Here is a 24,974-nt window from a genome sequence, read left to right on the forward strand (position 1 = left end):
TTAACTGTGTATTGGTTCAACATTATAAATAACGGTTTTACTTTAATATTTCTGAAGAATTAATCGTCTGTATTAAAAATATATATAATTTTCTTTGAATTGAATCGTTCATTTTTTCGCGCAGTACGTGTGTATAGAAACAGTTCTCATCGTGTGTGCTCAATTTTTTTCGATAAAAAAATTTGTTATCTCGTAATTTAAAGTATGTACCCACACAGCACCGAAACTTTCCTTAAAGTTGACAGCGCCTCGCACGGCGAGATTCGGAAACTTGAGTGGCAAAGCCCATACAAGTTTGTGTCGATGTTTAAATGTCCGCACATAAACAGGGTTTGGCGCAAAACTTGATTGAATATTGCATTGCAAGTTTCATGAAATAATGGACCTAAAGATTTTTACCATATTGTGCAGAAATGTTTGAGAAAATTGAAAAAGCAAAATTTGTTAAATATTATCATTAAATATTTTGGAAACTTAAAGAAAGCATAAATGCGGAAAATTAAAATGAAAAAATATAAATTACAAAAATTACTTAAAATTACACATAATCAAATACAGGAAGGCGTAAAAATAGATATTTCTAAGCGTTTGTAGTTTTATGTATATTTACTTGTTATTTATTATTCATGTGGAATTATTACATAAATTAATTTATAAATTACAGAATTTAAAATTCTTTTTAGTAACTATTTTTATTATCCTGAGTATATAATAAATAATAATTCTGTTAAATAAATATTTTAATTAACATAAATTTTGTCTATAATGTTCGGTGAAACGAAAACTGTAACAATCTGAAGATTTATTTGAAATAAATTACCTTAAATGGAATTTTAGGTTAATAAAATTATTGTTAAAAAGATCTACCAGAATTTCTACAAAAATTTGTTACATAACAATTCCGTTTTATAAAATTTGTATAAAACTTTCATCTAAAAATATCCGTAAAATAATGACTAAATTTCATTATTAAAAATACCTTAAATTTTAAATAATACACTTTTCAAAAAATGTTTTTATTAAATTGTAACACTGACTTTATTCTCTTAGAATTCATGAAAAAGAAAGCCAGTATTCCTCGTTTATAATCAGGGTGGAGTCGACGGTCGCAAAAGATGAGCAGATGAATTCTTAGAAACCAGTCATCAAAATTACCTTTGGAATACAATTCGGAATGGCTACCAAACCTTGAAAACTGAAAAAATAGAAAACCGACATTAATTAAGCGTCCTGAAAAAATTCTGAATTTTAAAAAATTTTTTTTAATCTTAAAATTTTTCCATCTTTTTTAAAAGATTAATAAATTAATTTTTTAAATACTTTTTTCATCCCTCCTTTATCAGTTTCTCGTCACTCGACAATACATTGAAAAACAAATTCTATTATTTTTTTCTTATTCTATTATTATTATTTGTCGAAAAACTGAATAAAAAACTAATTTCCAGAAATCAGGCTCCACAAATTTTTAAGAGAAAGAAACGTATAATTTAGTTAAAAATATGTATGACTAAATTTAAAAGCTGAAAATTTTTTCAATTTAAATTTAAATGAAATTAATTTATATTCAATTATTGACGTCAATCACTATTTTAGCATTACACTAAGAGAAACATTCTTCTATGAAATTACGTTTTCTCTACTTTTAAAAATTTGTTAATACTGATTTAATTTGGAGATTATTTTTATTCATTTTAGACAATAACTTTTAGTTCAAATCATCAAAATTGTATTTTTTGAGTCAAAACATAATTGTCTTCAATGTGGAAAAATAAATAGTTTTACCTTTTCTTAATTCGGTGTTGATATATTGTAAGCTCTCTTTAAGATTCCTTTCAATATTTTTTTTGAGAATTAACATAATAATATTCTCAGAGCCTTAAACACAATACATGGTTTTTAATAAGTTTTTATCGACTTACGAAAAAGTATTATGAAATATTCTCATTTTATATACCATTATAGATATCAACACGTTCTGCATAATAAATATATTTTCCTTAGTCGCCCTTAAGCAGCAATTACAGTTCGAATCGATTCAATTTAAATTGAATTCCAAAACCATTATTCAGAGTTTTCGTCTTCAAATTCAGGAAAATTGAAATTTTGTTCCGCCTCTTTTTCTTGCCTTTTTTCCTCTTTCTTTCTGCGTGCAGAAAAAATATTAAAATCACACCATAATATTTTGAATAAAGTCTTTGTCGCTTACTTTTATAAGAAATTGATACTTTCAGAAATGATTCTGTAAGATACCTAAGAATAAACATACATACTTGTCTCGTTTAATTGAATTGGAACACTGAACCAGCCAGTCTTCAATCCAGTAGTTAACGCTGCTTTGTGCTTCATTTTGATGTAGGTGTCTTGATGATTCTGAAAATGAGTAATAAAAATTATATTTAACTTGATTTTCAAAAAACATCATTCAAGGAAAGAGCGCTGAAATGAAATTGAGGATGCATTACTTACGTACTACTACACGGTGCAAAAGTGAACCACAAAAGCGAAGTTTTTTGCCCCCTCTTCCCTGAAAAGTAAATAATTTTCCCGCTTCCAGGGTCAAAATTTCATAATTTCTTAAATTTCCATCTAAAATTCCATTTCAATCTTTAATAATTTTAATATTGTTTATCAAAAATTCAATTATTTAAATTAATACTTAATTAATTAAAACGTTTTTTCATTAAAAATTATGCAAAAATTAAATTATTGCCTAACATTTTTTTAATAAAAAATACAGTAATTCTAATGAAGAAAAATTTAAAGTTCGAATCTTCTAAAATTTAATTGTTTTCTATAAAAATATATAATTTATATTGAATAAAATTAGAATTAATTACTTAGTGGGTTAAAATTTGGAATAATTGGATTATTCAATTGATTGTATTGTGGAATAAATGAATTTAAAGTGATTAAAATTTGGTAAATAATTGAGTTTTAAATTAAATGTCATGTGGAATAATATTGCTCTTTTAATTCTTTAGAATTTGTAATCATTTAATTTAAAATTGATAGTGGCTTGAAATTGAATTTTTATTAATTTTAATTTTGACAGATTGAAATTTAGACTTCAAAAATGTAAAAACAAATAAAAATTCACGAAACAGGTGAACAAGGGAGGAATTTAACAAAATAGATGAAATATGTGGCAAATTATTGAAAAAGATGAAAATAAATGAATAGGTGACAATCTATGACCCTCGCATTAGATTAACATTTTTTTAATTATTGACTTGTATCAATCCTAAAAACTTGAATAAAAATTAAAATACTTAGTAGTCGTGAGGTGAATTTTCAGATGTCAGACCGCAGTCAAGGCGACCAGTATGTATTGAATAAGATCTCTTTTGATTGTTGTGCTTGTTTCACTGATCTTTCCAATTGCTTGGTGCATTCGCCGGTCTATTGCAAAAGACAACAATTAAATAAGAAACATAAAAGCAATAATTAAAACCTAAGTACAATAAATTATTGTTAGCAAAAAATTAATTAATAATGGAGGAAAAATACCTGTTTATTTTAACTACTCCTGATGCTTGTTAAATACTCAACATCACTTTGAATAGTGCGCGTCATTAAATCACTGTCAAAAAGAATCCGGATAATTTTGAATATAATTCTTCAAATCCTGAAACAGTAAATAAATACATTAATATCGTAAGTAAACAATTCTTGTTCTTCCGTAATTTATATAATATACAATGAAAAAAAGTTATGTGCAATAATTGAGTACAATTTTTAAATTGCATTCAATTATTTCACGTCAAGTTCTTCGGATATTTCCTCACCCTCAGTGTTTTTGGTTGATTTTTTCAGTCTCTTCTCGAGTTTTAAAAAAAATCACTTTCCTGGACAAATAATGCCCGAAAATCGACGTATTTTTGACTAGCATTATGCAACTGTCTATAACGTTTAAAAAAGCGTTTCGTAACGTCAATCCATCTCAAATATAATACGTGAATCGGCTTCCAAAAACGACACAATCCAACAATTTTTTCAACAAGGTTTCAAACTCATGTCTCTTTTCGTCATCCATTAGATGTTTCTTAAAATCACTGTGCATCTGATTAAAAAAATGAAATTTTACTTGCGTTTTTTTAATTATTCAATGTAAGATGGATTCAATTTTTTAATCATTACAAATTACGTACCCCTTCGGCGAGTTCTTCTTTACAAGCGATGCTCGATACTATTTCTGACATCCAGTCCTTTCCGCTTGTCACTTTTGCATAAGTGTTTGTCATCAAATTAAATTCAAGTCCGAATTTTTAAATCTAAATTCTCGTACGAAAAAACAATAAATTTAAAATAAAGATTTTTTAAATAAATGAAAAGATAAATTTTTTCGAAAATACATGAATAGATATTTGAATGAATAAATGAATAGATCATTATTTAATTATTTACTATATATAAAAAAATGTTTAATTAATAGAAATGAATATTTAATTATAATTTAGATAAATTAAAATTTGTTTAGATTGAATCTGAGTTTGATTAAAATTAAATGAAAATTATATCTTTTAAAATTGAGATGCCAGATTATGTTCCAATCTTTAAGTACCAATTTTTATATAAACTTAGTAAACAGAAATTTTTAATAATTAAAATTTAGAATAAATTTCAAGTTCAATGTCCTGAAATGGAATTATTTCTAAAAATCTTGACTTTCACTCTACTCTAAAATTTAATTAATTTTAAAAAATTTAATTAAATATTCTTTAAAAATCAATTCATATAATAAAGATTCGTAATTTTTTGCAATTTAAATTATCAAACGTTTTAAGTTGTTAACAGATTCAATCCTTTAAAACATTTTAAATTGAAATTAAATTTCTAATTAATTAAAATATGGAATAATCAAATTACAAATTAATTTAAATTTAGAATAATTGAATTTTTGAATAAAATTACGATAAATTGGAGTAAAATATAAAAAAGGTGAAAAATTTTCAAAATAGTTTGAAAAATGTTGAAAACAAATATATTTCAAAGCAGATGAAATAGGAGGCAATATAACAAAAAAATTTGAAATGGAAAACAAAATTTAATTTTAACTTCTTTTTAAATAATTTTTTTTAATACACAAAAAGGTATTATAAATTATCTGTTTCTGAAAGGCTTATTTTTACTGTTTCAAATGAAATCCTATTTGTTTTTTAAATATTAAATTTAATCTTTTTTTTAAATAAAAAAATTTTCTTTAACATTTGTGCTGTTTTAAATAGAATTTAATTTTTTAAAAAAATTTTTAATTTAATATTTCTTTAAATCAAAAAATTTTTCTGTTACATGGTACAATTTTGTTAAAAAAATTTTATATTTTAAATAAAACTAAAAATATGTAGGTAATTTTAGAATTCAAAATATGTAAATGTTTTTTTTGTTGTTGAAATTTGATTGCTTTTTCAATTTATTAGAGAAGTTTTCATATTAAATTAATGATTTTTAATATAAAAAATATTAAAATAAAATAAAAAAAAAAATTAATGTTAAAAAAATAAATGTCAAATTAATACATTTTTCAATTGAATATTATTATACTATCAAATACACAAAAAAGAAAGTAACTTACTATTTTGAAAATGTTAACTGCAATTGGGAATGTCTTGAAAAACCTCGATTTTCTGTGATTTTCATTTAAGGATTATGCGCCAAAGGCATGGTCATTATGCCTCTCGCACACGGTACTTTCCAGACTTTTGTGTGAATATCTTCCATTTCGATTAATTGCTTTTCTGAATTGACACTTTTTGCGATATTCATATTAAATTGATTTGAATCAGGATTGTCGTATAATTTATCAACTGCTAAATATTTAATTCCAATCATGCAAATTTTTCCAGTTTTCAGCTTTACAATATTTTCTACTACGAAGAAACTTCTATCCTTCAATAAAACGCAAGCATTTTTCGATTCATTGCAATTAATAGTAAAAGCTTCATTTTTCATTATTTTAAATTGTTCTACATTAGAAGGTGTTTCCCTGATGAGTGGTCCATCGTGGTGCTGTTTTTGTAGGTTTATTCTTGATGTATTATACGGAAAATCAGTTGTTACTTTTCCCTCGTCGGCTTTTTCCTTTTCGCCAATTCTTCTTGACAATTGTTGCAGAGGTTTTTCTCCCTTTCGGACCATGTTTTTAATTGTCAACATATAATTTTCAAACCTAAAAGCGCTGAATTTATCCAAGGAACCGAACCGTTTTACACATTCACAAATGTGCAATAAATTGTGCACATTTTGACTTACGTATCTCTTGCCATAAACGTTTGGAAATTCTGCAACGAATTGGGTGAGGAGATCATGTGCATAATCAATATTTGTAGCGTCACGAATATGATTTTCGTTAACTAATATTGTAACTGCACTATGAAACAGTAAAAAATGTGCATATACATCAGATTTCAAAACTTTTTTTAGAACAATAGGACCCGTGTACAGGAGAAAGGTTCTAAATTCAGTGGCCTTCCAGTGTACATAGTCTGAAAGTCCCCTAGGACGTCTTGCAAATTCCACAGGGCAGCTGTGACGTAACTTCAATAACATTTTCGAAATATTATCTACTTGATTCATTGATATCCTCACTTTAGCCGGTCCTTTTATCCAAAGAGTTATCAGACGTTTCATGACACCTAGAAGAATCAAATGCATGTAGTCCAAGGGGACCGAAGATATAAATCCAAATCCTGGAAGGTCAGCAAAAATTGGATAAACATCTGATTCAATTTCGTCTTCATCAGTCTTCAATTTAAAAGGACCAGTCCCGGGAAAACTGACGTTACCCTTCTTTTTTCCTTTCGGCTTTTTCCTTTGCTCTTCCGACTCATCTTGAGCATAGACACCTTCTATATCACACTTGGTGCAACTATCATAACCTGTGTGACCTTTCAAATACAGAACAAAAGCTTTTGCTGGAGTATCGCAGCTTAAAAATTCAATTGTTACACGAACGTTTTCATCTTTAAGTCCATCGTTTATGACTTTAATACCCTCGTCGACGAATTGTTTTAGGAATTCATTTGCTTCTTTCGGTTTACCCCTTCCAAAAAAAGCCCCAACAGTATAAACTTGCTTGGAATTTATCTCTGAACATAAAATAAGCCAGAGTCCTTCGTTGCTTGATTTATAAATGGGTAAACCGTCAACATTTATACCTAATCTAACGTGTTTCAAGGTTATTCCTTTTCTTTTATATTCTCGAACAATTGATCGCACGGCCCTTTCCAATCCAAAATGGAGATATTCACCACAACTAATTTGACATGTTTCTGTATATCTTTCAGTTTTTAATAAAGTTCTTGCATCGAGAGGTAAGTGCGTATGTTCAGTGTAGTTTCTCAAAATCAACATTAATGCCGTCAGAGCTACTAATGTGATTTTGTACGTCAGAGCCCAATCACGTAACATGCTGATAAAACTCGTTTTTTTTTTACTTTCCTCGTCGAAAATTTCTGCGTTCCCGGTTTCATTTGATGCATTGTCAGAAATATTCTCTTCGAGAACTTCGCCATCTGATGAATCTTTCTGATTTTCAAAATCAGTTAAATCTACTGAAGAGGAGTCAGAGATTTCATCGAAATTACAAAATTCCTTATTGTCCTCGAAATTAATTGTTTCTGTTTTAAAAGAATATTGCTCATACTCATCTGATTCGGTAGTATTAAAAGTACTGGTTGCCGTTTTATTTAATCTATTAGAAGTCAGTGGTTCACCTACTGTTTCTTTGCTAAAATTTTTATCGAAATTAAAAACTTTTTTATTGTCTGCAGTCTTTATCGCGTCTGATTTAATAAAAGGAAATTGCTCATCGTCGTCAGATTCAGGAGTACTAAAAGCGTCTGTGGCACATTTACTTAATGAACTGGAAATGAATGGTGTAGTTGGCGTTCCCTTGTTAGAATTACATATATCTTCAACATTTGATGAAGAAGGGTTTATTGAAACTGATGGTTTGATGGAATTATCATTTATCTCCCCGGTATTTTGAAGAAATTGACAATTTCCTTTCTTTTTATTACTAATGATACGTCTAAAGTGCCTTTCCGAGTAACCGCAAAATTTGTATTTTCGACGCTTCTTAATTCGAGAGTCAGGAACTGAAAAAATAATTTTCAGTTTCAATTGTTGTCGTAGAACTGTGACTGCTCTTTGCAATATATGTATATTGGATGCGCGGCACAGTCGATCAAGAAACATATTTGTGAATAAAACAATTGTAAAGTCAGAATTTCGAACTTAAATATTTTTTACATTAAAGGTAACAAAATTGCTCATAGATTCCTCGAGGACCATTTTAAAAGAAAAAAATTCAGTATAGTTTTACTTCTAATAAATAAGAAAAATAAGATTTGCAAAAACCAAAGTTTATATCTGTAATTAAAATTTTTTTTTTAAATACAAAATTTTAATGAAGTTACAAAATGTGCCATGAAGTTATCTGAAATTTAAAAAAAATTTCGTAGAAAAGAGAAATAATTGAAGGGTAGAATGACAAAAGGGGTCAAGCGCCAATTCACTGTTTTTACAGGAAGTAAAAAAAACATTTTTAAAAATTTTGCAGGTCATTTAAAAAAAAACTGAGAAAACCGTTTCGATATATTAGTATGTTTTAATAAATAAACAACAATTTGTTGAAATAAACCTACATATTAACGATAAAATTAAAAAAAACTGTGGTTCCTTGAGGTTATATCAACTGCGCACATTTTCTTTAAACATTAATTATAAAAAAAATATACAGTTTAAAGAAAAACTGGAAAATTAGTTTCTTTCTATGGAATCAACGAAATGAATAGAAAAAAAATTCCTTTAAAAAATTGTTTGTTTTCAAGAAAATTACGAATTAATTGCTTGCTTTGGAATTGAGCAATACTTTCATCTTTAAATTCAATTGTTCACTTAGTATAACCATAAAAATATTTAAAAATTAATAACAAAATGATTTTAAAATTGTTTAAAATTGAAAATACATTATTATTATTATTAATTTTATTAATTAAAATATTATTAAAATAAAATTAAAATAAAATATTAAAATAAAACCTAAAAAAATAATTTTTTTTTTATTTTGATAATATTATTGACTCACCACTTTCTTTTGTTTTTCAATCAGGTTGCAATAAAGTAAATTTGAGGCTATTTTATTAATTTAATTTTTATTAAAAACTGATTTAAATACGCAATGAAAAAGGAAATCCTTCTACAGAAATGTGTAAATGAATTTTCTTGATTTTTTTATGCAAAAACCTCATTTTCGATAAATTGGCGCTTGACCCCTTTTGTCATTCTACCCTTCAATTATAATAGCAAAAGATTTGGATGATGAAATTATTCTAAATTTAAACAACGACCAAATTATTTAGAAAATTGAATAAATTATTATTATTGAGGCGAAAAAATTGGAAAAATTGAAATTAATGAACCAGAAAAAATAATAATTGCTTTTGAGGATTTCAACCGCGAAAAATTGTTATAATTGGCCGAACGTAATTCGTGTCTTCGCATCGAAAGGTTTCAAAAATAAAAAGCTTTAAAAATTAATTGAATTTTGAAGAATACTGAAAATGGAGAATTAACAAAAAAAAACAAATTTAAGTTTTTCAAGAAGTTTACTGTAATTTTATTGATAAAAAATGTGTTACTATATTTCAGAAATGTAATTTAGTACTTTAACTAGCATTTAACTTATGAACATAAGTAGTGTTTTTGATAAGTTACTTTTGATAATTATGTCTTCCTTTTTTTGTATTTCTAAGATATTTTTTTGCGTTTGAGAATTTTATTTTTACTTTTAACAAATATATGAATACGGAAAAGCCATTTAATTTAGTATTCATTAAATTATTATTGTTTTAAAGTACTAAATTTTAACATCCACTTTTATGAAGATTCTTTAAATTTGGTTCTTTTATTTTGAAAATAGCAGAAAATTATTTAACATTTTTTTAGATTAATAAACATTACCTTTTGGCCGTTTACTATTTCCAGGAACATTCGGTTGGGCTAATTCTTTCGGGGTTTCCTGATGTTGAGACGACTGAAGTATGTTTGTCACATGGGTTCCTTGATTAGTCGTATTTTCCTGCAATACTTGTTGTATTGGATTCCCAGATCCCGTATTTATTTCTTGATCCATATTGCCAAATCTTCGTATATATCTCTATGTATATATCATTGAACACAGAAAAGCGTGGAGGATTAACAATAGTGATATTTTTTGCTACTTCTTTAAAGTACAAATTTTATTGTAAAATATTGTTTCAAAAATCTAATAAGAAGTTATTTATTTTAATAATTTTTTAATTTATCTAGAAAATTTAATTTGACACTGATATTACGTTTTTATATTGAAAAAAAATATTGTCTCAACTAATGTAAACATGAAATTATTAAGAAAGAGTTAAAAAGTAATTTTTTTCCACACAAGCTGAAAACAGAAACGTAAAATAATCCTAACCTCAAATTTCAGCACGCAGTCGTGTATATACAACCAATCAATTTAACACGCAATTTTTATAATACATACTTTATACTATACTTGGGTGGAAATAAAAAATTAAATTAGTATTTCTGATGTCACAAAACCATTAAAAAAGCACTAAAAAATCAAAGAAGAGAAAAACTTTTTACCTTTTAAAAATGCGATGAATAGAATGTTTCGTTGTTGATGCACACATACGCTCACGGAACTTTTACACAAGAATTAATTTCAGTTTAGATTTTTCGTCCTAATATGCCGTTAGATCAACCAATCACAATAACACTCAAAACACCTCCTATTCGTGGAATAATAACATTTCTTGAAAATGGGTCAAATTCTGACCAATAATTTTTTTATATTCAAATGACAATCTTGCGGGCAAAGTCGCGAGAAACCAGCGTCTGATTGTAGCAGACGACTCAACTTTCAACTGTTTCAAAAGCAATAAGCCGCCATACACCGTCATATGCGCTTTCAGTGCTTCACAGCAAGAATTTTGTGTATTTGTTGTATCTGTTTATATCTACGCAATCGGGCAAAAAGGTAAGATATTTTATTTTAATTTTTAATTTATTTATCAGTGTACTGCCAGAAATTTTTTTATTTTTACATCGCAAAGTTAAAATCAATTTAATAACCTCAAATTGCACGTGGTGTTGAGAAACGTTTGCAATTCTAAATTTCGAAAAAAATATAAATATATTGTTTTATTCTACAGTTGTGTAAAAAAATCTTAATTGTCTCAAGACAAGTTTCTCATTTTAATCTAATATTTTTCAATAAAGAAAAATTAAGTATTCTATTTTTTATTTCTGCAAAGCGTTTCCTGGTAAATTCATAGAATTTTCTGAAATTAATTAAATTTAAATGAACTTCAAAGGTCAAAATAAATATAAAAATTGTTAACCATTAAATAAACCGAACGTAATTTTGTAAATTTATTTTCCAAATTAATTAAAAGAAAATTATTTCAATAAACTCGAAAAAAGAATACATATAATTAAATTAATCGATTGTATTGAGTAGTTGCAGAGTTTTACTCTAAATCCATTTAATATAGAAAATTATGGAAAAAGAAGGCATTAAAAACTTAATACTATCAATTAACAAAATTTTCTATTATTTTCAAATTATTTTTGTCGAAACAAATGCCGCTGTTTAATAAGAATAGTTCATTAAAATTTAACTTCCAAACTAAATTCTATTTTTATAAAATGCTTTTTAACATTATACACACTTTAGAAATGCAAATGTGAAAAGAAATTTGATTTTATTAAATAAGAAAAATATTTATTTAAAAATTTTCTACTTTGTACGACGAAATTCTGTTTAAATATTTGGCAGTCAAAAGTTAACATTAACTTCTGTTTAAATATTTTCTTTACAAGTTGCAACCATGAGCGATCAGGTTTTCGCCGTTGTGGAATTTGAAGATGGTGTTGCAATTATCCGAATTGAGTGGGGTATTTGTGATGAAAATAATAAAATAGTATCCAGTTTCTACCCACCTTACGAGAACGAGAAGCAATTAACCAGATTATTACTAACTTCAAATTGTAAACGAGATATTAAGTGGTGCAAAGACGCAAATGGAACACCTTATACCGTTATCAAGCATTTGCGCAACGCTAGTGAGTAAATTTTTTTAAAAAATTGACCTTTAAAAATATTTAGAAGCTTGTATTTTTTTTGAAAAGGATTATTTATCAATTTTAATTTAATTTATTAAAGATTTTAAATATTTATTTCAAAATTTATTATTTAGAATTCATTTACATTTTATTTTATTACTTATTATTTATTTAAAAATTTTATACAACAGCGTTTAAAAGTTGTAGATTAGGTCTTTTTTCGTGATTGCAAAAGCGATTTTTAAAAATCTTGAAAACATAGATTTCTTCTTGAATTTTTTTCACTTTGAAAAATTCCAAATTCCGATGAAGAATTTTTGAAGAATTTTAAAGAATTTTTAAATAATTGAATTTGTAGATAACGTCATTAAAATTATACAAAATAATTGATTCAGCGAAGAATATAAATATAAAAAAAACTTTAAAATATTTAAATTTCAGAATCTTATAAATCAAGATTTTTGAAGATTTCAATTGCTATCGATTATTTTCAAATTTTCGTCAATTAAAGAATTTTAAAGATTTTTGAATTAACAATTGTCTCAAATAATTGAATGTTCAAGGATATTAATTAAATTCACGAGACCAAAAATTTCAAATTATTTTTAAAAAGGTTCTGGATCCTCAAAATACCTTGAAAATTATTTCTCAATGCATTATTTGGACCGAAAATCTTAAAAGAAAATGATTTGACATTTTTTATCCTATGAAAAACAATTTTCGGCGCTGAGCGTCGACGCTAACTTCATGGAGGTATATTTTTCTAAATTTGAAGTAGTACTGAAATTTTAGTTTATACATTTTAGACAATATTAAATTACATTTTTTTGGAACTTTTGTTTTGTTTTTTAAGTAATTAAATTTTCGAAAAAATTTATTAAAATTATTAGAAAGAATTAAATTGACAACAAATTAAAATAGAAAACTAAAGAAATTTGAATTATTAAAGAATTTTACAAATACCAGACAATAAATAAATTTTATAAAATTCTTAATTAAAAAATGCTTTTAATTGTTGAATTTTCAAAAACAATATTTATAATAATTAAAAAAAATAAATTATGCGAAATATTTCAGGTACAAGTTTAATAATAATTGAATTTTGATAGAGATGTAGCAAAACATCGAAAACAATTTAATTTTTGAAGAGATACTTTAATACTTTAATACATACAGTTTTTAAAGTTACTTTTTTTGGAGTCTTGAAAATAGAGCCCTGCCCAACAGTCAACTTCCGTTGGTATTATGTTTGGTTATATTTGACGGATTTAACTTTTTTTTTAATTTCACTTATTTTACCTAGTAACATGGTTTAATTAAAAAAAATTAACAAACTTTGCATTTTATTTTAAAAAAATATGAATTGAAATTATTTAAAAGCCACATTAAGAACATTTTACTTCACTATACATAAAATTAATAAAAAAATTACTACTTCACAGTTACGTTACAAGATGCCATGAAAAAATGTGACTTTTATGTAGCCGGTCTTTCAGAGCTTGAAACGGATGATGATCAGAATATGCAAAATTTAAAAGGAAGTAGACATTCGCGAAAAGCTAAAACTCTTGATAGTGATTTTACGGATGGAGATCATGATTCAAATAGGACGTCGATAAATAGAAAATTCACTTCGCAATTAAAAAACCCAAATAAAAATATTTCAGAGCAAAGTAAGTATGAGTATTAATTTATTATATTATTTTCAAAGAATTTCCAAGTTAATTATAATGAATAAATCATTTAATTTAATTAATTATAATATTTATCTCAAATGTCTCGAATTTTCATAAATTATATTTATTTCATTTCAGAGTCAGAAAAAATTGCATCCACTGCAATAGCAGAAAATTTTTCAGGAGAAGAAATTCTAGTGGAATTTCATGAAACTCATGAAATTTCGACAGACAATCAAATTGAGTATACAGAAAATCATGAATCCCCTTCTAAAGAAGCAGAAATAAATGGTGAGTGATTCTCAAACGTAAATTTAATAAATTCTTTTAATTATTTAAGTGCAGTCCGATAATCTGCTAAAATTTGTGATAAATGACCCCTAAAACACCTTGTTAACGAGTTTGAAACGAATCTGAAAATATATTAATTAAATATATTATAAAATTTCTTTGAATTGTTGATAATAATAATAATTAAGGACTTAAAAGAAATTAAGAGTTTTTCAAGCCGAAAAAAATATTTTAAGCAATATAAAGCCCCCGCGTTTTGCTCTCACGTTTGCCTTGTTCAAAAATTTTTCTAAGTTCAAAAAAAATTTTTTTTTCAAAAAAGTTTAGTTCAGAATTCATTAAATTTCATTCTAGAGTATTTGAAATAAACATTGAGTGATTATTTTTTAAAATCGAACCACGAAGTTATAAAAAATCACGAGGGCACCAGTAGGGGAGGGGATTTTTTTTATTTTTTGTGGTTTTAACTTAATTTTGTGTAGCAACAATACAAGTTGATTAATTTTTTTATAACTTATATTAATTAAAAAATTAATCAATGAATCATTAATAAAAAATCTTTTTTTCAAGAAAATAGTTTTTATCGATTTCTGAATAATTTAGATTTTCCGACTTGTGTTATTTCATCAAAAATGTCTACTATCATCAACAAACATAATCTTTATTTACTGTGGGTTCATTTTTTTTTAGACAATCGTCCGCGAGGTGCAAATGTGCAGGACTTGGATCAAGACCGAGATGAAAATGGTCAACTGAAAAATATAGGTAAATTAGAATCAAAATTTAATGTATCAAAATTTCAAGCGATGTAATTTTTACTTCATTCTAATTTTAAAAGTGAAATTCAAGCAAAACAAACTTTAATTAATCTTAATTTTAATCTGTCATATATTTTAATTAATCTGAATTTCAATTAAATATTTATTTTAATTTCAGAAATTTTATTCTATGTTTAATGTAATTTATTTAAATTATAATTAATACGAAATAAACTCTTAAGTTCAAGACACTGAAACTTTAATGAATCTAAACTTTACTAAATGTGAAATTCAATTTATTTCAATTTGTACATATTTGTCTTGTATGCACAAAATAATAATTAATTGATATAATGATGAAAATTTACTTTGAATATATTAATTATATTAAGTACGTAATTACTTTGTATAATAATTTTTTGTAGCTTTTAGTCACATATTCTCAAAAAAATATACACCCCTTCACCTACTTTAAAGAAAAAAATGTGCTGTGCTTCTCCTAAATATTTTTCGTATACATAATTTATAATTTTTTTAAAAATGATATTCTTATTTTAGAACATGCGAATGTTGGTAGAGGAAAAAAAAGGCGAAGTTCAAGATTTTGCGATGATCCACAGGAAATAGCTGATTGGGACAGTAAGAAACATACATTTTTCTATTAAGTTATTAAAAACTTGTTTTAATATATAATTATATTAATTTATATGACATATATTATGAGAAATTTTCAAGTTAAAGGGTGACAAACGGTCAGGAAAATCAGGGAAATCAGAACATTTTTTAGAATTGTTTATAATTAATTAAAATAACTATTTACTTCAAAAAAATGTTTTATTTTTTTCATAAGTAAATATTAATATTCAATTACGACAAACTTTAACTAAATAAAAATTCCGTAGTTCTAAACATTATTTAATTTAGAATCCAATTATATAGTGCAAATAATTAAAAATTCAATTTCTATGAAATTTTACCAATTACAATTTCAGTGATTCCAAACATTATCGAATTAAATTATTCCAAATTGTAATCAATAGATAATTAATTAATTCAAATTTTAATCAATAAAAAACACTTAAGATTTTAATTAATGAAAAATTCAATTATTTCAAAATTTATTGAATTAAAAATTCAACCGTCCCAAACTTTAACAAACAAAAAATTCAATTACTCCAAGTTTCCTTCAATTTAATTTGAATAAATGGTTTTCAGCTTATTATAGGTTAGGGAAAAGTCAGTTAAAAGTCGGGGGATTTTTTTCCTTAGATTTGTTTGACACCCTATTATGAAATTTCTTTATCTTGAAAACAGCTCATAACTATCTTAAAATTCATTTCTGCTTTGTCTACATATTAAAACCAATGTATTTATTATTGTTTAGTGTCACCAAAAGATATTTGTCTGTTCAAAAAAATCAACACCTTGGGTGTAATATGTGAATATGTCGCGTCACGAGTAGGCACAGCATCTCAACAAGAAATTACTTATTTAAATGAAGACGTGGGTTTATCAGACTTTCCGATAAAAACAAAAGAACATTATGATGAGATAATAGAAAAATTGATGGATACAGAATACTATACGAAAGTAGTAAGTAGTTTTGATCAATTGTCCAGATGTATGTGTGTGTATGTATGTATGTGTGCACCCCTTTTTTATGAAAACAATATCTTTAACTCGTTATAAAATTTTGTGTATTTTTAAATTCAAATGTATACATAAAAAATTTTTATTCCTTGCATTAAATCGAATCGATTGGTACATGTAAATTATACATTTCATTTAAAATTATAGAATTAATGAAAGTTAAAAAATTCATATTTTAGCTAAAAAAATTTTATATTCTGAAATGTTTATATTATTATATTATTTATGTATGTTTGTTTATTTCAATGTTAATGCTGTCTCCACGAGGAAGCAAATTTTTTTGCTGATCGTAAAAAGGAAGCAAAATGTTCAAGTAATGCACATCTGAATTTACAACTTGTTTTACTAAACAATGACTTTTTAAATAAAAATTAAATAATAAATTAAATTGTATAATAAAATATATTGTTTTTAGGTTAAATCAATTATAGATTTAGGAAAATTGAGAACCCTGTCTATGACAGTAAAATCTGCAATGAAGGAACTTTTGACCCTGGAAGCGGGAAAATTATTTACTTTTCAGGGAAGAGGGGGCAAAAAACTTCGCTTTTGTGGTTCACTTTTGCACCGTGTAGTAGTACGTAAGTAATGCATCCTCAATTTCATTTCAGCGCTCTTTCCTTGAATGATGTTTTTTGAAAATCAAGTTAAATATAATTTTTATTACTCATTTTCAGAATCATCAAGACACCTACATCAAAATGAAGCACAAAGCAGCGTTAACTACTGGATTGAAGACTGGCTGGTTCAGTGTTCCAATTCAATTAAACGAGACAAGTATGTATGTTTATTCTTAGGTATCTTACAGAATCATTTCTGAAAGTATCAATTTCTTATAAAAGTAAGCGACAAAGACTTTATTCAAAATATTATGGTGTGATTTTAATATTTTTTCTGCACGCAGAAAGAAAGAGGAAAAAAGGCAAGAAAAAGAGGCGGAACAAAATTTCAATTTTCCTGAATTTGAAGACGAAAACTCTGAATAATGGTTTTGGAATTCAATTTAAATTGAATCGATTCGAACTGTAATTGCTGCTTAAGGGCGACTAAGGAAAATATATTTATTATGCAGAACGTGTTGATATCTATAATGGTATATAAAATGAGAATATTTCATAATACTTTTTCGTAAGTCGATAAAAACTTATTAAAAACCATGTATTGTGTTTAAGGCTCTGAGAATATTATTATGTTAATTCTCAAAAAAAATATTGAAAGGAATCTTAAAGAGAGCTTACAATATATCAACACCGAATTAAGAAAAGGTAAAACTATTTATTTTTCCACATTGAAGACAATTATGTTTTGACTCAAAAAATACAATTTTGATGATTTGAACTAAAAGTTATTGTCTAAAATGAATAAAAATAATCTCCAAATTAAATCAGTATTAACAAATTTTTAAAAGTAGAGAAAACGTAATTTCATAGAAGAATGTTTCTCTTAGTGTAATGCTAAAATAGTGATTGACGTCAATAATTGAATATAAATTAATTTCATTTAAATTTAAATTGAAAAAATTTTCAGCTTTTAAATTTAGTCATACATATTTTTAACTAAATTATACGTTTCTTTCTCTTAAAAATTTGTGGAGCCTGATTTCTGGAAATTAGTTTTTTATTCAGTTTTTCGACAAATAATAATAATAGAATAAGAAAAAAATAATAGAATTTGTTTTTCAATGTATTGTCGAGTGACGAGAAACTGATAAAGGAGGGATGAAAAAAGTATTTAAAAAATTAATTTATTAATCTTTTAAAAAAGATGGAAAAATTTTAAGATTAAAAAAAATTTTTTAAAATTCAGAATTTTTTCAGGACGCTTAATTAATGTCGGTTTTCTATTTTTTCAGTTTTCAAGGTTTGGTAGCCATTCCGAATTGTATTCCAAAGGTAATTTTGATGACTGGTTTCTAAGAATTCATCTGCTCATCTTTTGCGACCGTCGACTCCACCCTGATTATAAACGAGGAATACTGGCTTTCTTTTTCATGAATTCTAGGAGAATAAAGTCAGTGTTACAATTTAATAAAAACATTTTTTGAAAAGTGTATTATTTAAAATTTAAGGTATTTTTAATAATGAAATTTAGTCATTATTTTACGGATATTTTTAGATGAAAGTTTTATACAAATTTTATAAAACGGAATTGTTATGTAACAAATTTTTGTAGAAATTCTGGTAGATCTTTTTAACAATAATTTTATTAACCTAAAATTCCATTTAAGGTAATTTATTTCAAATAAATCTTCAGATTGTTACAGTTTTCGTTTCACCGAACATTATAGACAAAATTTATGTTAATTAAAATATTTATTTAACAGAATTATTATTTATTATATACTCAGGATAATAAAAATAGTTACTAAAAAGAATTTTAAATTCTGTAATTTATAAATTAATTTATGTAATAATTCCACATGAATAATAAATAACAAGTAAATATACATAAAACTACAAACGCTTAGAAATATCTATTTTTACGCCTTCCTGTATTTGATTATGTGTAATTTTAAGTAATTTTTGTAATTTATATTTTTTCATTTTAATTTTCCGCATTTATGCTTTCTTTAAGTTTCCAAAATATTTAATGATAATATTTAACAAATTTTGCTTTTTCAATTTTCTCAAACATTTCTGCACAATATGGTAAAAATCTTTAGGTCCATTATTTCATGAAACTTGCAATGCAATATTCAATCAAGTTTTGCGCCAAACCCTGTTTATGTGCGGACATTTAAACATCGACACAAACTTGTATGGGCTTTGCCACTCAAGTTTCCGAATCTCGCCGTGCGAGGCGCTGTCAACTTTAAGGAAAGTTTCGGTGCTGTGTGGGTACCCTTTTGTGCAATAAAAGTTGATTTTGCAAGTCTGAACTTGAAATCCCCCCCCTTCCTTCTTTTCGCGAAGTGAAGTGATAGTGTCGTTAAAGAACAAAAAGTTTTATTCTAAAAAAAATGTTACGCTTTTTGGTGCAACTGTTGATAGGGGGGGGGTCAGTTACCTGTAGATAAAAAATAGCGCCAAAGTATGCAATATTGTGGTTGGAGGGGGGTTGAAAAAGGGGTTACATTAGTGCAACTTGTGGCCGTTGCATGGCGCTAAAGTGTATAGGCCTAGTGTATATGCAACATTGTCGTTGAAGAAGTTGAAAAAGGGGTTTAATTAAGTAGTGCAACTTGGGACTGTTTTCTATGAGTGTAAATATTATCAAGTGCCGAAAATTTTATTCGTGTTCTAAATAAATTCGCCCCACGGTTAATTGTTTGTGTGAACCTCGGTTTTATTTTAGATTAAAAAGTGATTTTTTCTTCAAAAAAAAATATCGCGTTTCAGGAAGTGCGCGAAGTGAGTGTTTTCTTTGGAGATAAAGTCTTTTCAAAGATTAAAAAGTGATTTTTTCCTTAAAAAAAAAAAAAAAAAAAAGTAGTTGCATCTTTAGGAAGTGCGCGAAGTGTGTGAGTGCGTTTCTTGGAGATATGGGAGTAAGTTGCAGAGCAGCTCCTGGAGGAGATCTTGTACTGGCGGACGCAGTTCATTGTGTGTTTCCAGTTTTATCAACGTGGGAATCCGCGATCGGTGAGTCGAATTTTATTTTAACAACAATAGTGACACCATTGGCAAAATTTAATATTTCGTGTTATTTTTAATATTTTTAAAAATATTTTTATTATTAATACAGAAATAAATAATTTTGTCAATGTATATTTATATTGTGTGAGTTTTTCCAAGTTGCTATTATTGCAAATATCTTTGAGAGAAGATCGTGGAATGAGTATATGCGATTTAAATTAAGGGTTTTTTTTTAAATATAGCGTTAGGTAGGCAATTTTTTTTTTTTTTTTGGTATGAATGAAAATAAATTAGAATATTTTTCCAAAATAGGCAGGAAAATAGGGCGAATTGTGTATGTGAATTATTTTTACGTCACTATGTTGTTTCACATTATTTTTGGCTGATTTTCAAAAAATTTGGAATTTTGTATTATTTTTCAGAAGATTCATCGTGGTGAGATAAATTGTTTTTATAAATTATTATTAATCTTATTTTTTCAGGAAAAAATTAATTATAGATTTCTATAATTAAAAAAAAAATTTCTCTAATTTAAAAAAATATTGATTAAATTAAAATATTTATATTTATTATATAATTGGTGACATTTGACGGATATATTTTGTTTTTTTTTTTTTATTTATTTAATAAATTTTCGCGCACAATTTTGAATTTTCGTTCCTGATAAGGGAAATTTCCTTGTTATCAACATTAATAGTACATGTGTGAAACTGAAGAGGCATTCGTATCGTTTCGATTTTTATATAGAAATGATATTTTTTTTTTCTAATCAAAGAATGTCGTACTCGTGAACCACAGACCGAAGTTTTCTGATAAATCCGACATTTTCACGCCCTTGGTTTTTTTTTCGTATGTGAATTATAGTAAATATCGTGAATTCAAGGAAATTGTGTTTAAGAAATAACGAATAAAGACAAAAAAAAAAGATAAAATGGCTAGTAACGGAAAAACGAACGACTGTTCAATTCTATCTAAACTCGGTCTCAAACCTCTTACAAAATGTAACCTCGTGAAATTTTATGTTCCAATGGCTGGTGCCGCTTCACATGCCGCAATGTCTGTTAGTGTTATGAATCCAAGTTTAGCTGCCAGGTAAGTTTAATTTATTTTCTTTGGAAAAAATTATCTGATGCAATGATAATCTTCCATTACTTTTTGTGATTTTTTTTTTTCTCCAAGTTTTGCGTTATTACGTAATTCTATGAATGTATCACACTTACCCGCTAAAAAATTTACAATAATTAATGTTGATTTCAACAAGTATTGTAAAAAATTATTTGTATAATATATTTTATTTTAAGAGGTAAAAAAAATATTTTTCATTTTATTTGTATAGATTTTTTTTTTATTAAAAAGCGAAATTTTGTTTTTGTTGCAATATTAGAATGAATAAAAGATTTTTAAAGTGAAATGTATAATTATGTTGAATCAATAAGTTAATTTTACGTCATTTTTCTTGAAATGTTATTTATCAGGATATTTATGAGAGTTGTCTAAATAGAAAAAATATTGCATTAAATTTTATTTCCAATGTTTTTTTTTTCATGAGATAAAAATAAAATGTATTTTTTATTCGCGATTTTATTTTTATATGAAAAGTATTAAAGAAATATTTATAAATATTTATGGATTAAATTGAGTAATTGTTTTTTTTTTCTTGTAGAATATCACCAAAGTGGGATGTGACAAATGCTGTACTTGTTGCCACTCTTGTTGGGACAGGTACTTACATTTATACAAGAAAGCATATGCAAAATGCGCCAACTTGTTCAAGAATTTGTTACAGGTATTAAAAAGAAAATTATATTTAAATATTAATTGAAAATTAATTAATTTAATATTAATTGAAAGAATTTGTTACAGGTATTAAAAAGAAAATTATATTTAAATATTAATTGAATATTAATTAATTTAATATTAATTGAAAATTAATTAATTTAATATTAATTTATTTAATTTTAATTGAAAATTAATTAATTCAATATTAATTTATTTAATTTTAATTGAAAATTAATTAATTTAATATTAATTTATTTAATTTTAATTGAAAATTAATTTATTTAATTTTAATTGAAAATTAATTAATTCAATATTAATTTATTTAATTTTAATTGAAAATTAATTAATTTAATATTAATTTATTTAATTTTAATTGAAAATTAATTAATTAGAATTTGAGTAAGAAAAATTTTACTCATTTTTTTGTTTTAAATTAATATTTAGTTGAAATGATTTTTTGTTAATTATTTGTTAATTATTAATTTTAAAATATTTTTTTAGCGCAACAGGAGCCGCTCTATTAAGCTTTGGATCCGTGTTAGCATGTGCGATATTGCGTTCAATTACACCTCAAAATCCCACGACGTGCACAATTGTGGGACTTGGCACTTCGATTCTTTTGATTAAAATTGGCTCAAACTATCTTCAACATGTAGATGAGAATGTAAAATAAAAATAGAGATCATCGAAGTTATGATTCATTTTTTTTTTTTTTAATTTTTGTTAATGTCATACCAAAAACGAGTCACAAAAAAAAGAAAAAAAGAGAAAGAATTGGTTTTTTTTCTTTCTTTCTTTTTTCTTTTCTTTTTTTATCGTCAGCTGGTACACAACGTTCTTATAAGTCTCACAAATTACGTAAATGAAATTTGTTTTTTTTTCAGTTAGTGCTTTACTAATGAATTAGTATATATAGAAAAATGTTGATGGATAATCAAAGTAGAATTATTTCAGATATATATAGATATATATCAATGAGAAATATATAGAATATTGTGAAAAAGCTCGCGATTGGCATCTTTAATTATTATAATCACATATATATAAATATATGTGATGCTATGTCGTTGGCGCAACACTAAAATTACATTCGAATCACGTGATAATATACGTCATATTTTATATTATATTTTGAGAAAAGTTATTTTGTCCTTTTCTCATTATAACACCTTCTTCGAAATAAAATAACACTGAATTATTGTTCGAAAAAAATTTTTTTTTTTATATTCCTAAATCCTTTTGCATTTTTTTTTTTTTAAATTAAATTTGAATTGATAGAAAAATAGAAACAAATTAAAATTGGGAAAATTTCGATATTTTTGCGAAAGAAAAAAAAGAAAACCTCGAAAATATGAGAATGTTTAAAATTTGCGCATTTATTGCTTATTTTTGTTTTTTGTAAATAAAATACAGAAATTTTTCGAAAATATTTGTGCATTCGTAGAATAATTGAAATTTAAATACTCTTCACATGACATTCGCATATATATATATATATTTATCAATCGCTCTGGCAAATATTGCCTCGTTGAATAATACATGATAATAAATATATAATATAGAAAAACAAAAATAACACACAGGGGAGGGGGGGAAAACTTCAACATCGAAAGATTTAATTGAAACTTTTGAGTAAAAAAAATCTTTCGATGTTTCAAGTTAATTTTTTTTCGATTAATAATATAAGATTCCTATATAATGTAGATCAGTAAAATGAAATTACATGTCGCGATAAATTATTGCCACTCATGTTATTTAAAAATCGGTATACTATTTTCGAGTAAAAAGTTTCTTTTTTTTTTTTTTGTATTAAAAACAATATCTCTTAAAATATATACTATATTAATATCTTATTATAATCTAAAACTCCTCCAAATATCATTATAATTTAAAGAAAAAAAATGTATAAGCAGTTTACAAATATTGTCGACAATTAAAATTTATGAATTAAATATCTTTTTTTCGAAAAGTATTTTCTTTTTTTAAAAAAGAAAGTCTCCATATTTGTGTTGACAATATTTAAACTATTTTTTTCTTTTCATTTAAAAACTTTACAAATTATTTATAAAAATAGCTCATCTCATTTTTTTTTCTGGAGATCCATTTGGTTTTGATGATGAGTGACAAAAGTGTCATATCTTTCTCTGTTGCTAAAAATTCTTATGAATTATGTACAAAAGGCGCTTGTGCGTTTTTTTTTTATAACAATCACTTGTTTAAAAAACTGAACAGTTAATATTTAAAAAAAAAAAATATTGTTATAGAAAAAAAATTTTTTGATTCAAATATACTGTTACTTGACTGTCAAATAAATATTTACTTGAACTAAATAATTTTTGAAAACCAAATAATTGAATTATAAAATGTATTTGAATCAATATTTTTTGTATTTTAAACAAATTGATTCAATAATTATTTGATACAAATAAATATATATCTGATACAAATAAATTTGATAATAGTCAAGTAACTAATTATTTTAATCAAATATTGTTTTTTTTCAGTATATTGACGTTAAAGAACATGGATATCTTGAGTATTCTTTCGCAAATGAAAAACAAAAAAATAAAATAAAATAACTTTCAGTTTTTTTCTATTGTAAGAAAACTTATTTTCTCTAAATTCCCAGCTGTAATTTCTTGTATATATATATGGTGATTTTCACTATCATCACTGTATATATATATATATATTTATATTAGAGTCTCAAAAATCACAGCTTTAGAATAATTCTCATTTCTGTTTCGGTTTGAGAGTGATTTTGAAGGAGATTAATTAAGTCTTTGAAAAATTTCACTTTGGTGATGTTTGTGCATTTCTACATGACGATGGGAATTGATTTTGTGGTTATTTCCAAAATTTTATTTTTTTTTTTTTGTTGGAGTTCATAAAGCTTTTGACACAGCGTTTACTATTGAATCCGTTACCCTTTCAATGGCAGGTGCTGTAAATGAAAAAAAGAAAAAATATTTTTATTAATTTTCTTTAGTGTCGCGATTATAAAATATATTAATTTATTCAAAAATTTATTTGATTCAAATAATCGTATAGTTGTTTGTTATCAAATAAATTTATATTTAATATTTATATTTATTAAATAAATTATTATATTCTAAGAAATGAATTATATTTAT

At 25.3% G+C, this 24,974-nt stretch overlaps 4 protein-coding genes across 12 annotated transcripts in view; 2 read left to right on the plus strand and 2 right to left on the minus strand.

Moving 5' to 3' along the window:
• Positions 1-705: 705 nt before the first annotated feature.
• On the minus strand, positions 706-10,821 carry LOC127284214 (uncharacterized). Of its 4 annotated transcripts, none has more exons than XM_051309540.1 (12): positions 10,630-10,821; positions 9,964-10,159; positions 5,573-8,096; positions 4,149-4,278; positions 3,786-4,060; positions 3,508-3,625; positions 3,270-3,399; positions 2,467-2,524; positions 2,271-2,370; positions 1,955-2,143; positions 1,783-1,875; positions 706-1,195 (listed from the first exon to the last, which is right to left on the minus strand). In XM_051309540.1, exons 2-3 carry the CDS (start codon positions 10,133-10,135, stop codon positions 5,638-5,640), a joined length of 2,631 nt encoding a protein of 876 aa, XP_051165497.1. In that variant the 5' UTR covers positions 10,136-10,159; positions 10,630-10,821; the 3' UTR covers positions 706-1,195; positions 1,783-1,875; positions 1,955-2,143; positions 2,271-2,370; positions 2,467-2,524; positions 3,270-3,399; positions 3,508-3,625; positions 3,786-4,060; positions 4,149-4,278; positions 5,573-5,637. The 4 variants fall into 4 exon arrangements, with proteins under 4 accessions (XP_051165497.1, XP_051165499.1, XP_051165498.1 ...); XM_051309542.1 differs by having other exon boundaries at positions 2,467-2,586; XM_051309541.1 differs by having other exon boundaries at positions 2,467-3,399; positions 4,149-4,271.
• An 88-nt stretch (positions 10,822-10,909) lies between these two features.
• LOC127284170 (uncharacterized) lies at positions 10,910-18,819 on the plus strand. Its single transcript, XM_051309486.1, has 12 exons — positions 10,910-11,023; positions 11,869-12,111; positions 13,554-13,784; positions 13,926-14,078; positions 14,769-14,843; positions 15,395-15,475; positions 16,221-16,429; positions 16,902-17,067; positions 17,164-17,263; positions 17,391-17,579; positions 17,659-17,751; positions 18,339-18,819. Exons 2-10 carry the CDS (start codon positions 11,877-11,879, stop codon positions 17,470-17,472), a joined length of 1,332 nt encoding a protein of 443 aa, XP_051165443.1. The 5' UTR covers positions 10,910-11,023; positions 11,869-11,876; the 3' UTR covers positions 17,473-17,579; positions 17,659-17,751; positions 18,339-18,819.
• A 1,993-nt stretch (positions 18,820-20,812) lies between these two features.
• LOC127284156 (uncharacterized) lies at positions 20,813-23,430 on the plus strand. The gene is made up of 3 exons (XM_051309467.1): positions 20,813-21,153; positions 21,725-21,847; positions 22,342-23,430. Exons 1-3 carry the CDS (start codon positions 20,993-20,995, stop codon positions 22,511-22,513), a joined length of 456 nt encoding a protein of 151 aa, XP_051165424.1. The 5' UTR covers positions 20,813-20,992; the 3' UTR covers positions 22,514-23,430.
• LOC127284155 (zinc transporter ZIP1-like) overlaps positions 23,191-24,974 on the minus strand; it is a 29,423-nt gene continuing 27,639 nt past the window's right edge. For all 6 annotated transcript variants that reach the window (XM_051309464.1, XM_051309463.1, XM_051309466.1 and 3 more), the window contains one exon: positions 23,191-24,784. In XM_051309464.1, coding sequence (XP_051165421.1) covers positions 24,726-24,784 — 59 coding nt within the window. In that variant the 3' untranslated portion in view covers positions 23,191-24,725. The remainder of the gene's footprint in view (positions 24,785-24,974) is intronic.

The sequence above is a fragment of the Leptopilina boulardi genome, unplaced genomic scaffold (genome assembly GCF_019393585.1).
Source record: "Leptopilina boulardi isolate dan_hultmark-lab unplaced genomic scaffold, ZJU_Lbou_2.1 LbouV2_32, whole genome shotgun sequence".
Lineage (NCBI taxonomy): Eukaryota > Metazoa > Arthropoda > Insecta > Hymenoptera > Figitidae > Leptopilina > Leptopilina boulardi.

Bases quoted from the DNA above. Each gene is read 5' to 3' on its own strand.
- LOC127284214 (XM_051309541.1), bottom strand. From the start codon at position 10,135: ATGGATCAAGAAATAAATACGGGATCTGGGAATCCAATACAACAAGTA. The intron at 8,097-9,963 runs GTAATGTTTATT...TTATTTTTTCAG, and splicing joins AAATAGTAAACGGCCAAAAG to TTCCTGACTCTCGAATTAAG.
- LOC127284170 (XM_051309486.1), top strand. From the start codon at position 11,877: ATGAGCGATCAGGTTTTCGCCGTTGTGGAATTTGAAGATGGTGTTGCA. The intron at 15,476-16,220 runs GTAAGAAACATA...ATTATTGTTTAG, and splicing joins GGAAATAGCTGATTGGGACA to TGTCACCAAAAGATATTTGT. The intron at 17,264-17,390 runs GTATGTATGTTT...TTCTGCACGCAG, and splicing joins AATTCAATTAAACGAGACAA to AAAGAAAGAGGAAAAAAGGC.
- LOC127284156 (XM_051309467.1), top strand. From the start codon at position 20,993: ATGGCTAGTAACGGAAAAACGAACGACTGTTCAATTCTATCTAAACTC. The intron at 21,154-21,724 runs GTAAGTTTAATT...TTTTTCTTGTAG, and splicing joins AATCCAAGTTTAGCTGCCAG to AATATCACCAAAGTGGGATG. The intron at 21,848-22,341 runs GTATTAAAAAGA...ATATTTTTTTAG, and splicing joins TGTTCAAGAATTTGTTACAG to CGCAACAGGAGCCGCTCTAT.